At 24.1% G+C, this 17348-nt stretch overlaps 1 protein-coding gene across 1 annotated transcript; it reads left to right on the plus strand.

Annotated features, from left to right (window-relative positions):
* The first annotated feature begins 411 nt into the window (after nucleotides 1-411).
* Nucleotides 412-1686, plus strand: LOC109816631 (uncharacterized). The gene is made up of 2 exons (XM_020381709.3): nucleotides 412-871; nucleotides 1445-1686. Exon 1 carries the CDS (start codon nucleotides 486-488, stop codon nucleotides 858-860), a length of 375 nt encoding a protein of 124 aa, XP_020237298.1. The 5' UTR covers nucleotides 412-485; the 3' UTR covers nucleotides 861-871; nucleotides 1445-1686.
* Nucleotides 1687-17348: the final 15662 nt, after the last annotated feature.

A 17348-nucleotide genomic window follows, 5' to 3' on the forward strand; every position in this document is an offset into this window, starting at 1 on the left:
CAACTGACCGTAATTATAATTTGTGGCTATTCTTAACTCTTTAAGAAATTGCAGATAAATGTGGTTCATTAATGATCATAATAGCTAGCTGGTCAGAAACCTTCACACCAGTGAATAATTATTTTTCATTTTATAGAAACTATAACGAAAAAAATACCAATAAAACATAAAAAAAATAAAAAAGATTATAATAACATTATAATTGCTACAAATATTTTAAAGTTAAGATGTTATATGTGATGCATCAGATAGTATATTTTTGAAAGCAAAGTAATTATAAATGATGACACGTAAAGAACACGCTCATGGTGATTCCCGTAATTTCTTCTCAAAGGATGACATTATTTTTTTCCTAACAAATCAACCATGCTTCTACTTTTTCCCCCATTTCTCGGCTATAAATACCATCAACCCCTTGAGATTATACATAGCAAAAACAAGCAAACAAGAGAGAATTAGGTGATTAAGTGAAAGAGAGAAAAAAAATGTCAGGGATCGTTCACAAGATTGGGGAGACCCTTCATGTGGGAGGGCACAAGAAAGAGGATGAGCACAAGGGGGAGCACCATGGTGGAGAATACAAGGGAGAGCATCATGGTGAACATGGTGAGTTCAAAGGAGAACATCATGGGTATGGTGGGGAGCATCATGGTGAACACAAAGGGGAGCAGCCTCATGGGTATGGAGAGCACAAGGGAGAGCACCATGGTGAAGAGCACAAAGAAGGGTTCATAGACAAGATCAAGGACAAGATCCATGGTGAGGGAGAGGGTGAGAAGAAGAAGAAGAAGAAAGAGAAGAAGAAGGATGAACATGGCCATGACCATGGCCATGACAGCAGCAGCAGTGACAGTGATTAGATCATCTTAAGGTAAGGTTAACTTTTGTTTTGACTTGTTATGTTTTTCTACTTTAGGACTTGGATGAATGGTGAATTACGAAATTTATGTTCTTGGTTTTAATTAACATGTCAACTTTTTTATAAGAATAAAGTTTATATATGGTGTGAATTTTTTCAATTAGAAGTTTCATTTTACTAATACATATATTATTAACATGAAAACCTAATTTTATACCGACATATATTATATTTAAATTTTTACTTTTTATAATTGTCTTATAATCATGGGATTATTCGTCGAAATTTTATTTTCTAGACAGGTATATTGGAGAATATTATGATAATCGATTTTTGCTCCTCTGCAAGTATAGTCTATTATAAAACGGATAATGAGAAGTGTACACAGACATAAGAAGAGAAAGGAAGATAAAAACAAAAAAAAATGGCATATATTTAGAAGTAAGTGATAAAAGATAAAGAAAAAACATTAAAAAAATGAAATATGAGAAATGGATATATGAATTAGGAATTTTCAAAATAATTACTGACATTTGCTATATATATATATGTTCTGATGTTTTTTTTTCTTCGTGTCTGTTGCAGGTGCATGAGACCATAGTAGTGAGGGGTGTGCCTTTTTTTCTTTCTTTCTTGTGATCTATATTTATGAGTGAGAAAACAGAAAAGGAAAAAAAAATAGTGAGAGAGAAATTGTGCGTGTTTCTGGTTTCTATTTCGAGTGCTAATACTCTGGTTTGGTTGTTTTGTAACCCCAGTGCTTTGGTTATGTTTGGTTGTATATTATCCTAAAGAAATAAATATTTAAATTACCAGTATTACTATTACATGGTACTAGTGACTTATTGTGATTAAATTGCTTGTTCCAATATAATGCTTTTTTTAAATAAATAAAAAACCACAAAAAAAAATTCTTATTCCAACACAATAAATTAAGGCTTAACAAAAATGTTTATCTACCTTCTTGAGTCATTGACTATAGTAGAACGAATCATGTTGATAAAGTTTTTCACATTGGATACCCTGGCTGTTATAATTAAATAATATTAAGATTAAATTTTCATTTATCCCAATTAATTGTGATAAAATTTTACTCGGTCTCTAATATCGTCCAATCATTAAGTAAAAGAGTATTACATCGTCTCTATTTTAGATTAAAAAAGAACATTATTTATATAGGAGAACATTATACTCCTATATGTTCTAAATATTTATAAAAATAAATTAATAATAAAAAAATTACAAGTTAAAATCAATAAGTTAAATGATAAGGCTTTTATAAAACTTAAAACTTAAATAGCATAAGTTGATTTAAATTTTTGAAAAAAAATCAATTTATTTTATTTTCTTCTATAAATAATTATCCGCAAAGATTTCTATCCAAATAATACATAAATATTGTTAACATTGATTAGAAAAATAAAACTAAAATTTTAATAAAAAAATATTTATTATATATATAAAAATAAATTAGTTTTTTAAAATAATTTAAAGCATTTAATAAAGCCAATTTTTTTTAACTTAACCTATGTTTCCATAACAATGTTTAACAACACAAAAAAAAAAAAAAATTAAGACTGCTACTACAAATAACAGTACACTGTTTCTATGAAATATCGATGAATATTAATTATGAGTTGCTTGAAAACAAAATACTCAAAATTCGGAAGTTCCAGAGTTTTATAAAACTTATGGTGGAAAAACAAATACGATCAAAAGAATCTAATTGAATTGATAAGGATCCATGAATATAGGAGAATGTATGTTCCAAGCTATCGAAGTTTATTTATGGAAATAATATTTTTTGGAATATAATGATGAAAATAACATTATATATTTAGAAAACAGCGGTAGTAATCAATTCCATTAGGAGAGAGAGTATATAACCGCATCAAGTACAACTAAAGTGTTCGTTTTGATTAGGAAATTCTTTGTTAATTTTTTTTTTCATTCCCAACATTATAGACCTAATTGACAAAGAATTTCCTAAACCAAACACATATTAAGATGGTAGATGTTAATCATTGTTTAAGAAATTTGATATTAAAATAATTCTAGTGACACTTTTTTTTAACATTATCATTTTTATTGGTTAAAATTTATTAAAAAAATATAAATTTTATAGATCTCATATCTCTTTTAATGAGTTTATCTCTTAGTTTAATGATAAAATTCACTAAAATTTATTATTTTTTTAATTAATAATAGAGAGAGTGGTAAAATAAGTGTTGTAAAAAATTATCTTAATATATATAATATTATTCCCAAATAAATTAGAGCCTATATGGTTACATACATAGAGAAAGATGTCTAGAGATCCATTCATGCACCTAAAATCTAGTTTATAATGTCATAATTGAGGATATATATTAGTATTTTAGTTTGTGAGTGACATAAGTTAATATTTATTATATAAAATAATTTTTATAATAAATTATACACATAAATAAATATTATATATTCTAATTTATAAATTATATTAGTTCAAAATTTATATAATAAATATTTTTGAACATATAAATAATTTATTTTAGAAATTATACACATAAATATTAGTATTTTAAAAATACATGTGATAATTACAAATTAAAATAAATAAATAAATAATCTAAAAAATTCTCTCATTCCATTTGATTAGAGAAAGGAAAGGAAAGGAAAAGAAAGAAAAAGGAAAGGATTAGTGTTGGATAACCTTTGACCTTTCAGCGAAACGGCCCAAACCACAGAAAAATATTGATGGTTTCGTTTCGTTGGTTTGCATGCCCAGTTTCGTTTTTTGCGTACCACCTGTTATTGCTACGCAAATATTATAAACTATAGTCTTATTTCTTTTTTTGGGACAAAGATTATATTTCATAGTCTTAAAAACTTAAAAACCTGACTGATAAATTATTTGGTAGATACGAGTCCTTCTAGCATGAAACAGTAAGTCAGGGATGACAAAAATACTTGTACCGGCAAATATTTGTAGGTAAAATCTGCTATGGATAATAAATAGATAGGTTAATTGGGTACCTGTGGATAATGAGAACGGATAAATTTTTACCCGTTTATAAACGGGGCGGGGGCGGGTATGATGATATCCATACCCGCGGGCACCCGTTTAATAATATTTCTTAAATATCATAATTATCCTTGTATCACATAACCTTAAAACTACACTCTCTCATATTATTTTCTTACAAAAGTGAGGTTGATGAAGTTGCCAACATGTGTTAAGCATGTTATAGAATTATGTTGGATGTAATTTGATTAATTTTCTATCTTTGATTGGACCAATAAAATTTATGTATTTTAAGTTGTTTACTTTTATTTGGAATTATGAGATTGAATTATTGTAGCTTTGTGATGAGACATTAACTTATTTGTGAGATTGATATATTTTAAGTTATTGATTATCTTGTATTTTTATTATTATTTCAATAAAATTAACGATAAATACAAGTTCAAAATTAACATTAAATTTTTATTTTTAATATTTCAATGACATTAAATATAAACTTAAAATTATTTGTAATATAATTTTTTTTAATTTCTTAAAAAATTTATAAATATTCATGGATATCCGTGGGTATTTAAGAAATTCATGGATACCCGCGCGAATATAGGGTGAGTATGGGGCCAATTTTTATTCAACGGGGCGGGGGCGGGTTTACTAGTACTCGCCCCCATGAGGCCCCATTGCCATCCCTAGTCATACACAGTGACGGAACTTGGATAAAATATTTAGAGGTGTCAAATTAATATTTTTTATATATAAATATTTTATTAATTAAAAAAATAATATAATTTTTTTTTAACTCAAAATAAACATACGTAATAATAAAATCTTAAAAAATATTATCATTCACCAATCATTTTATAAAATAATCATATAAATATAATATTAAATATATATACATATATATATATATATATATATATATATATATATATATATATATATATATATATAAATTAGAAAAATTTGGGAGAGCCGTGCCTCCCTCGGTCCCTAAGAAGGCCCGTTGCTGGTCATACACAACTAAGAATGTTAACACTCAAAAAGGTGGGATGGATATGAATAGTAATTTTTTACTCATTACCGGATAAATATTTAATTTATGAATATCTGTTAAATAAGCATTTATAGATATTTATTTTAAAATAAAATAAATAAAAATTTAAAAATATTTTAATAATAATTAATATTTATTCTAATAATTTTTTAAAAAAATAATAGTTTAAAAGTCAAATTTTGAATTATTATACATAATTTTATTAATCAAGACTCTTCAATTTAAACATTAAATTTAATTGTTAAAGTATTTTCTTTTTATAAGTTTAAATAAATTTAATATGTAATTATGTAATTGAATATTAGTGGGTACCCACATGTATATATATTATGATATCCGTACTTGTCCTACCAACATGCAGGTATAAAAAATATTGCATTTGTTATCTGTGAATACTCATTTATAATATTTATTTTCTACTTATAGTAGATTTTTTTCGCGGATATACATAGATACATTTTTTTTACATCCTTGTATACTACACTCATGAGGTATAACAAGTTTTGTAAGTTTGAAGTATTGTACTAATGAATACTAACGTGGGAAAGGCACTCATATCTCCTAGCGTGTGCATATAATTGCTTCTCGTTAGATTAAAGAAGTAAAAAATGAGTATCATAATTGACTTCACAGCATTGGTTGAGTGTTGGGGATGAGATACATATAAACGCACACATTCATAACATAGGGAGTGAAAATTAAGTAGAGAAAAACCTTTTTCTCACACTTGTGTATTATATATGATTACTCATTCCTTATTATTAATGAATAATAATACAAACACGTATTTATAGAGTACATTGACAGATGATACAAATATTTAACATTGATAGACTAAGGTATATAGACGATACCTACAGATTATACCATAAAACTACATGTGCACTTTGTATGTACTAACTAAACACGCAAACTATGCATATAGACTATATATTTGAATTACACTACTCAACTCTCCCCTTTAATTCAAATGTTCTAAAGACACAACTCCTAGCATCCCCCTTAACTCCTTGAATTTATCTGCCTTTAGTGGTTTAGTAAAAACATATGTAACCTATATAACTTAGTACAACAATAAACCAACTCCAATTTACCCTTGCTCACTTGGTCTCTCAAGAAATGAAAGTTAGTCTCTATATACTTACTTCTTCATGTGCAATTAAATTCTTGGCCAAGCTTATAGATGACTTGTTGTCAACAAACAATTGTATTGGTTTCTTGTACTCAATTTTTAACTTTTCAAACAGTGACTCTAATTATAAAATTTGACACATTGCTTGTGAAGAAGCTAATCATAAACATTAGATTTTCCCTTTTCTCCTTTGCCACTTTTGCAAAATGCCCCCAATTTAGGCAATTGTAACACTTGATTTTCATCTTATCAAACTTCTTTTTCCAATATCTTAAAGATGGATTGTTTAATCGTCAACTTTATCATATTTAGTTTGACATTGATTTTTTCCATGTGATGAGTCACCAGCTTCACCACTCTTACCACCTTTCCATTAGTCTTTTCCTTTCTTGTTCCAACCATTTACACTATATATATGTACAAACTAGACGATACATGAATCATATATTTGAATTACATTACTCAATAATGAGAAGTAGAATATAATGGATTTCAAAAATGATGTGGGCATAATTTTTTCTAGTACATTGTGATACTGAATTTTTCTCACAATGGATAGACCCTTAAATATTTTTTCATTTAAATTGTCTCGCAATTATTATTATGTAATTATAATATATTATTTATATTTAAACTTTAAATTAATTATATTATCATATATATCAACTCTTATATATTAAATATAAATTTTTCTATATATATTTAACCTTAAAAATTTATCCGCTGTGAAATTATATATATATATATATATATATATATATATATATATATATATATATATATATATATATATATATATATATATATATATATATATATATATATATATATATATATATATATATATATATATATATATATATATATATATATATATATATATATATAAAGACCTCACCTGCTTCCGTTTGGATTCTAACTGAAGCAGGAAAATGATGATAGTAGGTATTCATAGTTGGGGTGTTTAGAGCACTTATGGGGTGGTTAATTTTTTGTTCCCCTAATCTATCAGGTTTAGGGATGGTAATGGGCAGGTTGGGTACGGGTTTTATGATATCCGTCCCCGTTCCCGCGATACAAACTCATCCCCGTACCCATACACGTACTCATCAGGTATGTGATTTTCATCTCCATCTTCGTCTTCGTCAGGTATCGGGTATACCCGTACTCGTACTCGTAAATTTATTTTATTTTTTTTGCAAAAAATACATAATATTTTTAAATTATTTTTCTATTATATTATAATTATAATTAGATTATTTCTTTATCTCATATTTTAATCAAAAGATTTTTTAATAATTACACAATTATAAATATTTCACATTATAATAAATAATTACACATAATAAAATATTAATTTTTTTAATATAATTAAATCGGGTACGAGTACGGGTATGAGGCAAATATATATATACCCGTACCCGTACCCGGTGTAATTTATCGGATTTTACCCGTACCCGTACCCGATCAAACTGGGTATTCCCCGTTAAATTTAAGATGGATTCGGGTATTATCCACGAGTACGAGTTTATTTGCTATCCCTAATCAGGTTTTCACCCAGTACAATCTCTGTTAACATCACTAATAAAATATTTTCTACTAAAAAAATAAGTGATTGAAACCATTCATAGATTTATTAAAAAAAAATTAAATATCTTTTTAAAATAAATTTTATTTTTAAAAATTATCTTCTTTTTTTTTCCACGTCTCTTCCGCTCATCTTTTTCTTCCATTACCTTTCATTTGTAACTCTTTTTTTTTTTTTTCCTTAATCTTTTTCTAACAATCAAAGCATTCGTTGGTAATGTTTATTATTTTTTAAAATTTATTTTTTTAATCTCAACTTTAATATTTTTACATCCTATTTTATCACTTCATTTTTAATATTGCATACATTAAGTATAAGGTTACAAATTTTTTTTGAGACATCATCTTCAAAAATATGACTTGTTAAAAATTTTACGATGAATTATGATTAAAAATAATATATATTTTTATTTTTATATAAATCATATTTTATGATTCTTAAAATAAGCTTTTGAAAAGTATTTTTTTGGAAGAGAAATGTTTTTGCTCTTTTAAAAAATACTTCCTATAAATATATTTTTATTTTTTAAAAAATACTTTATGAAAGTATATATTTATATTCTATAAAATATTTTTTTCTTCAAGTTGGAGGTGAGTGATATTATAATATAAAATAATACTTTTAAAAATATTTTTGAAAGTAAATTTATTTCTCTTTCCAAAAGTATATATCTTTCTATTTTGAAAAATACTTTTCAGTAATATATTTTTTTTTTACAAGTTGAAGGTGAGTGCTAAAATATAGTTTTAAAATTTATAGAAAATACAAGATATACTTTTTGATAGGTACTTTTATGAAAGTTTTTTTTTTTTGAAAAAATATTTAAGTAATAAATAAAGAAAATAGTAATAAAAGAGATATATTATTAATTAATAGTGATATATATATATATATATATATATATATATATATATATATATATATATATATATATATATATATATATATATATAAGTCTTAGAGCTTTCCTTCTGGTTTATCCGTTTAGGGGGATCAAATCATTATAAAATTCCAACAGGTTTGTTTCAGTGCTTCAGCAATCAAAACCACGGAGAGTTAGGAAATGGATTCAGTGATTTGGATGATATAAAGTAATTTCATAATTCAGATTTTGATTTACAGTACTTGTTCTAGAAGATATTTTATAATTATTAATATTAATTCCGTTTTTATATTTATGGTCTAAAATACATGTTCAGTATAATATACTTTTTTTTTTCCCACCTCTTACACGGAAAAATATTTACTTATTTAAAAATAAAATTTAAAATTCCATTCAATATCTTTCTATAAAACGTATATGTAATAATTTAAACATCAAAGTCCAAAGTTTTATTTTGATGACTATATATTTATATATAATTTTAATTAACATATAATATTTAATATATATTATTTGTGTAAAATAATATACGAATTTTGAGATAGAATTGGGAAGAGAGAGGAAATCAGCGGCAACAGTAACATAATACAACCACAGTTTTCTTTCTTTCTTTCCTTGTAAACAGCAAACCAAGTTGGCCAACAGAAACAAAACAACATCAATCTGTGTCCACTTTTCACTCAACTCATGTCTCTCTCTTTATATATAACATTAAAAGTTTTTGGTCTGACCCATCAATTATCAAATATTCAAATCCAATTAACAAATCTTCGTCTTGATCTTGAATGGCTTCGCTGGTGCTTCTCTTTTCAGAACTCGTTCGGAATCATGATCAGTGGGATGCTGCAGCTCTCTTATCAGCATACCCTTCTTCTAATTTCACCCTTACCACCTCTTGTGCTCTCACAAAACCCTCCAAAGATCATCAGACTGACACCAACAGCAAAACTCAACACACACTGCTGGACAATCCTATGGACTCCATGGTGTCTCTGGATTTTGTTCTTTGGCCTTGAATCTTGGTTACTCTTCTGTCTTGTAATTTCTAAATCTAACTTTTTTTTACTTTTTCTCTTTCTTACAACACTATTTTGCACTCATGTAACCATTTCCTGCTTTTTTCCACCTTTACTAGATGCTTGATGTTCAATTCATCACACTTTTGCTTCTTTTTCTTCTTCAATATATTATGGTCACTAATTTAAATTCGTGAAACAGAAATTAAATGAGAATATTACGCAGATGTCTCTTAATTTTTACCTGGACAAAATTAAGAGTATAATCACATTTTCTTCTTCACATTTTACGCGACCGTTCACGCCTTATACAAAATCATTACCGAATTTATAACAATTTATCAAAATGATGCAGATTAATTTTTTTTTTTTTTTTTACCGGATTGCACTTTGGTTGAGCAATTTCATATTTCGAGAGAGGTGTTACTAAAAACCATTGCATGTGCGACACGACACCTAAAAAAATGTCAGCAAGGCGATTATGTGTAGATGGGGGTAAAGGAATATTATACTCAACATAATACTTTTTTTTTCATTAAATACACTTTCAGTTTTTTACTTTTTACTTTAGTTTTTATTATTTTCTTCTAGTCTTTGTAATATATTATTATTATTATTATTATTATTATTATTATTATAATACGTGAATAATTTGATTTTAATTCTTATCATTTTTGAAAAAAATGATAGTTCAAAATAAATAATATATTGTGAAGATTGAATTAAAATAAGAAGAATCAAAATGAAAATTTAAAGTTTAAAAGTTTATTTAAAAAATAATTTTATAACGAGCCAACTAAAAAAAGGTGTATTACATAAACTAAATGTATATTTAAACCTTTTCTTTTCAATTTAGTTTATGATATTATTTTTTTGAATTTCTTTAGGAATATAGACTTTTAATAAAATTTTCTTTTATTTTAATCTTTATATTTTAGGAAGTATTATGTATTTTATTTTTTGTAAAAGTAATTTGTGTGATAAAGTTTTCTCTATGAATCACTAATTAAGTGCGAAAAAGATAGAGTAAAGACAATGATCAAAGAAAAATGAAAAAATATTTAAAAACTAAAATAGAATAATACAAAGAATTAAAACAAAAATAATTCTTTTTTTAAAATGAATTTGAAAGTTATTTATACCATTTTTAAATAAAAATATTTCAAAAGCACATGCTGAAGTGTATATATGAATTAAGGGTGAGCAAAAAAATCTCGTTGAACAGAATAAAACCATAATTGATCTGATCTAAAGCATTTAAAAGACTGATAATGGATGGGACTTTTATCCAATCCATCTATTTTGTTGTTTAACAAATTGGACAATGCTTGTCTTTGGTGTATGGATTTTAGAAATGAAACTGAAAATCCAATTTTACTTTCTTGTGTCTTCTTTTTAGAGCATCACTCTGCTTCTGTTTGTATGGATTTTATCATTGCTTTTTTACAACCAGCGTAAGGCAAATGCTCCATGCACCTTTTTATTTTCTCAACCCCTGAATCATTTCATTAATCTTCTAAAAATATCTTTTTCTTTTAAGGTAAAAAATGAGTTCAATTAAGTTAAATTTGATACACTTTAACTTGACTCAATAATATTTAATTAATCTAGAACTCAATTTGTATTTAATAGAAACTTTTCTTTTTTAATTCGAACTCAAGTTAATTTAATCTTGCTAATAATTCAATTGAACTCATTAATTTAAATCATATGAATTAAAAGTTAATTTATTTTAATCATATAAAATTTAAAATTTTAATTTAATAATAAATTTCAGATAAAATAACTGTTAATAAGTTAACTTGTTGTCGTTTAAATATTTATCATATCTAAACTTTTAGTCATTTGAATCTTACATGAAAATTGTTTTAATAATCCTTTTTAATGTATTTAATTATAAGTTGTCATTGACAATGTTAATTTGATACACATTTATAATGCATGATAGCTATTAAATTTAATGCACTATTTATTGTTACATCTTTTAATAAGCTTTTTATTATTATTTATTTATAGGATTAAATATGTTGCTGTATGATTGAAGTTTGACCATAGAACTTTTGGATAAATGTTATTTACGAAGTAGCTTCATTCATGTTAAATTTTCATGCACAATTTAAGTTTTGTCCTTTTTGATCTTCCCCTCTTTCGTAAGCACTTACTTAAGATTTTGTAATTTTGATAAAATATATAAAGAACAATACTTTTGTGTTCTAGTTAAACATAAATGTCTTATATCAATACTTATTTTATAAGGTGTACTAAGAAAAATAATATTTAAATTAATAATCACTCGTGCATTTGCACGAATTATTTACTAGTTTTTTTTAAAAAGAAAAAGCATAATATATACAAAATATAACTTTTAAAAAATATAATTACAATCAAAACTTACATAATAAAAACTATATCACCTTTCATAAAATAAAATAAAAAAAACTAATCCTTAACAATGAAATACTAAAATATTCATTTTTATTATTCTTATTATTATTATTATTCTTCTTATTATTATTAACTTATACCTAAGTTTTAAAGATTTTTTTAATTTTTATTAATTTAAAATTAAATAGAAAGTCAATTATATAAATTATATATTTATATATCAAATCAATTCATGAACTAAATAAGTTAAATTATACATAATTGAAATTTGGTTTATTTATTTATCGACCTTAATTTTTAGCTCAAATTTAATTTATTTGATTTATGAATCAAGTTTTATAAGTTAATTATCAAATTGAATTTTAAACTATTTTTTAGTTTGTTTAATTCATTGTAACTCTTACTTACTTTTCATACACTTTCTTCCTTCATCACTTTCCAAAAGAACTCGTTCTTACCTCTTTCTTTTCCATTGCTCATCTCCCACATCTTCCATTAGCTTCGTGGCCTATTTTTTTTCATAATGGATTTTAACCAATCTGAAATGTAATGTGTGCACCCTCTCAATTTCTAAAACAACTAATCTAGAATGAATAATTCTGACTCTGGATTGGTCTTTGTAGATCAATCATTTCAAGATGGTATATGTATTCTAGAACACTCCTTTTAAACACATATATATTATGCCTCAGAACACCTAATCTGGATGTATATATTGTATTCTAGAATACCTAATCTGGATGTATATATTGTATTCTAGAATACCTAATCTAAATGCATATATTATTTTCTAAAACACCCAATGCAAACGCATAAATTGTACCCCAAAACACCTAAACTAGAAGTATATATTGTTTTTAGAATACTTAATTTGGATTGGTATATTGTGTTCCAGGACATCCATTCCTAGAAAAGTAAAATGGATGTTTCAAAAAATTTAATAGTGTGTTTGGATGGAGAATTTAAATGGAGTAATTCATTTATTTGAAGAATTTCAAATTCTTTGAGGTGAAATATCTTGTTTGGATGAGGAATTTATAAGGAATTTGAAATTCAAGCATTTGTGAAATTCCTTGAAATAGTAGAATTTCAAATTCTCCCAAAAGAGTAAGAATTTGAAATTCCTCATATTTTTTTCTTCTTATTTCACTTATATATTTTATCTTATCTCTTATCTCTTCATGTTTTTAATTATTGAATATTTAAAAATATTTTTAAAATTATTAAATATTATCTAATATTAATTTTTAAAATTATTAAATATTTAAAAATTAGCAAATATTTGTTTTTATAAAATTTAATTTAAAAATCTCAACATATAAATATATTTTTAAAATCAATTTTATCATGATAGAATCAAATTATCATATCCAACCTAACAATTTAAAATTTGATAAATTTGAATTGACTTATCCAAACAAAATATTTTAAGAATGATAGAAATTGAAATCAAAGTAATTCAAATACCAAGAATTTAAAATTCCTTGAATTTGTAAAATTCTCCATCCAAACACACCATAAGGGTAATTTAGGTATTTAGGAAAAATATTGAGTGTAGGGAGCATTTTCCTTGTCTAATTAGACCACACACAACATGTTTAATGGAGTCCACAACTATATAAAAAAAAAAAGACTCAATATTTGTAAGCCTTAAAAATTACACAATATGTAAAGTGAATTTGAATCTAACTCAACCTTACCAAGCAAACTTGTAAAGTGAATATTGCTTTCCACGTATATACTATGCTTTACTCATCACTAACCAATATGAAATCTTCAATATATCTCTCTCATGCTAAGGATTGGGCATCTTGAGAGTGAAGTTAGCAAGATTGGACATCTACAGGTGGTTTGATAATGACATTGATAAACAAAATAACATTCACTATGATAAATTTTGGTAGCATTTTAAAATATTGATTATGAGTCTAACCCTACTTTACAAAATTAATTTATAAAGTGAGGAATATTATTTTAATATCACCTTAGAAAAGTGGATTTGACTCCTTTTTATTCTACATTGGCTTATTATGGATATATATATATATATATATATATATATATATATATATATATATATATATATATATATATATATATATATATATATATATTATATAAGTATAAAGGAACCCTCACAATATAAGTTAATTTTGTAAGATTGAATTAGAATCAAATTCATTATCTTAAGTTAGTATCAAAATTTATTTTAATGATTGTTGTTGAGCCTATTATATCATGTGCTTTCGGGTCACTATAGACTCAAAATCAACATTACAAAAGTAGTTTTGTTAAGATGAACTCTAACGAAATATTATTATGATACTATTTTAAGAAGGTAAAGTTAGTATCACTACAACAAAAATGTAAATTTCTGATGGAAAATTTCCGACGGATTTATATTTCTGTCAGAAATTTCCGACGGAAATATAAATCCGTCGGAAATTTCTTATTTTTAATTATTATTTTCAAATCTTATTTTTAATTTCTTATTTTTAATTTATTATTTTTAATTTATTATTTTTAATTTCTTATATATATTTGTAGTATTAAAAATTTTATATATCTTTTAAAGGTATAAATATATATTATAATTATTTATTACAAGTTTTTTATATCTACGATTAGTATTAAAGATGAAAATAAAATAGGGCACACTATATTTTATTATAATTTAGTTGGTTTGAACCTAACTTTCTTTAAAAATATATATCTTAAGTATGACTTATTTATCTATCATAGACATTTTTTAAATGTTTGGGTAGAACTACAATCATAAAGACTCATTTTATAATAATTTAACACTATTAAAAATATAAAAATTAATATGTTAAATTTTATAAAAATAAAGTTTAATTTATTTATGATATAAATATGTTTTTAATATCTAATATATATTTTTACATAATTTAGTTTAAAATATATCTTATAATAACAATTCTAAATGGAATATAAATCTTCTGATTTTTATTATTTTGATTTTTTTAATCAATGTATACAATTTTACTATTTTGATTTTTTCAATCAACGTATATAATAAATAAAAAACACAAATATATGTGTATACATGTATATATATAATATAGGGGGTTATAATTATACCGGTGTAACTTTTACTAAGTATTATGCCGCTCAATAACTTTATATTAAATGTGAATTTTGTAAATCCAACCGTTAAATTGAAAGTTCATATCACTTTATACGTGTATATCAAATTTTGTTAAAATTGAACAACAACTGGAACATAATCAAAGTGTTCATATTTTAGTGTATTTTGAAATGAATATATTACATCAATTTTGTTTTATAAAAATGAAGTATCAAATCATCATGGATTAATATAACGTTTTGTATATATAATCTATAAAAGATATGAACTTTCAATCTAATAGTTGGATTTACCAAATTCACATTTAATATAAAGTTATTGAGTGGTGTAATACTTAGTAAAAGTCACATTATATATATATATATATATATATATATATATATATGTGTGTGTGTGTGTGTGTGTGTGTATGTGTATGTGTTGAATTTCGTCGATCCAATTAATTGTTAAATTAAAAGTTATTAAGTTTTACTAATAATTAATATTAAAAAAATTAATAGTTTTGAAATAAATTATTTGCTAATTAACAATATAATTGAAACATTAATTATTTTAAATGATTTAACTAAAATTTTATTGACAATTTACTATATGATCTTAATATTTTTTTTATAACTAATATCTGGTTTTAAATTTGATATGAGAATATTATATATAATTAGATAAGATTTTAAGTTAGTATTTTATTAAAAGTTAATAATTAGAAAAGAAAAAAAAAGGATAAATACATTTTTTGAATTTTATATGTTTGATTTAAGGTAAATAAATATATTAAATTAATTAATAATTTATTTAAAATATTAAAATTTAATTTATAAGTATGTAATAAATAAATATTTATAATTTTATAAAATATATTATCATTATAAATTATAAAATTAAATAATTTAAATTATAATTTTAAATAGAAATAAGTAGATGTTAATTATAAAAGTTAGTACATATAAATAAAGAATAATTAAATATATTATTATTATTATTATTATTTTATTTTTATTTTTATTCGTAATATAAAATTATTATATATTATTATTATAGTACAAATATGATATTGTATATTTGAGGATGACTTAAATGAATTAATTTGTACAAGTTATACTGACAACATACATATACATTTCGGTAGCTTACTCATCAGAACTTCACAGTTAAGCGTGCTTAACGTTCAGGAAGTCTCTCAGAAATTGCACAAGTAAGGATAAAACACGCTAAACAGTGAAATATTGTGAAATAGAACTCTTGAGAACCCAAATATGAGGGTTGTTACATTAATAAATTTATTAAAATTAAAAAAAAATTATAATTTTTGACGAAAAATTCCGTGGAAAAATTATATGAAATTTCCAACTATCCATTAAGACCATTGTTTAGGTTTTTTTACTCCCTATTCATGACTACTTAATTCACCCATTTTCCAACTGTCCATTAAGACCATTGTTTAGTTTTTTGACTCCTTATTCATGACTACTTGATTCACCCATTTTGCAACTGTCCATTAAGACCATTGTTTAGTTTTGTTAAGATGAATTCTAACGAAATATTATTATGATACTATTTTAAGAAGGTAAAGTTAGTATAACTTTACCTTACAAAATCATCTTGTAAAATAAAAATTGTTTTCCCCTTATTTACTACATTTTGGTCAAATTATTAATCAATGTGAGATATTAAAAATATTTTGACCATATCAATAATTGATATGAAATATATGATACTTACTCATTTGCTTTTTTTACATACAACTATCGACATTATAGTATGTTCGGATGAACTCTAACGAAATATTATTATGATACTATTTTAAGAAGGTAAAGTTAGTATAACTTTACCTTACAAAATCACCTTGCAAAATAAGAATTGTTTTCCCCTTATTTACTACATTTTGATCAAATTATTAATCAATGTGAGATATTAAAAATATTTTGACCATATCAATAATTGATATGAAATATATGATACTTACTCATTTTCTTTTTTACATACAACTATCGACATTATAGTATGTTTGGATGTCATATTAGAATTTTAAAATAATGATTTAATTTTGTGTTTGAAAGTGAATATTTTAGAAGAAATTATACTTTACTTTTTATTTTTAAAAATCTTATAAATAAGTAATTATATATTTTTAAAAGATCAGGTAAATTACATACACACTTAGACGAAGTTAAAAGAGCTATTATAAACTTCTGCTGAAACCATATGCAATAAAACTCGAACATGCTATAAGTACCAAGAAAAAATAATCCGAACAAGCTATAAGTTTTTTACTCCCTATTCATGACTACTTGATTCACCCATTTTCCAACTGTCCATTA

The sequence above is a fragment of the Cajanus cajan genome, chromosome 4 (assembly GCF_000230855.2).
Source record: "Cajanus cajan strain Asha chromosome 4, NIPB_CcT2T_4, whole genome shotgun sequence".
Lineage (NCBI taxonomy): Eukaryota > Viridiplantae > Streptophyta > Magnoliopsida > Fabales > Fabaceae > Cajanus > Cajanus cajan.

Coding starts and splice junctions, on each gene's coding strand:
- LOC109816631 (XM_020381709.3), top strand. CDS start 486: ATGTCAGGGATCGTTCACAAGATTGGGGAGACCCTTCATGTGGGAGGG.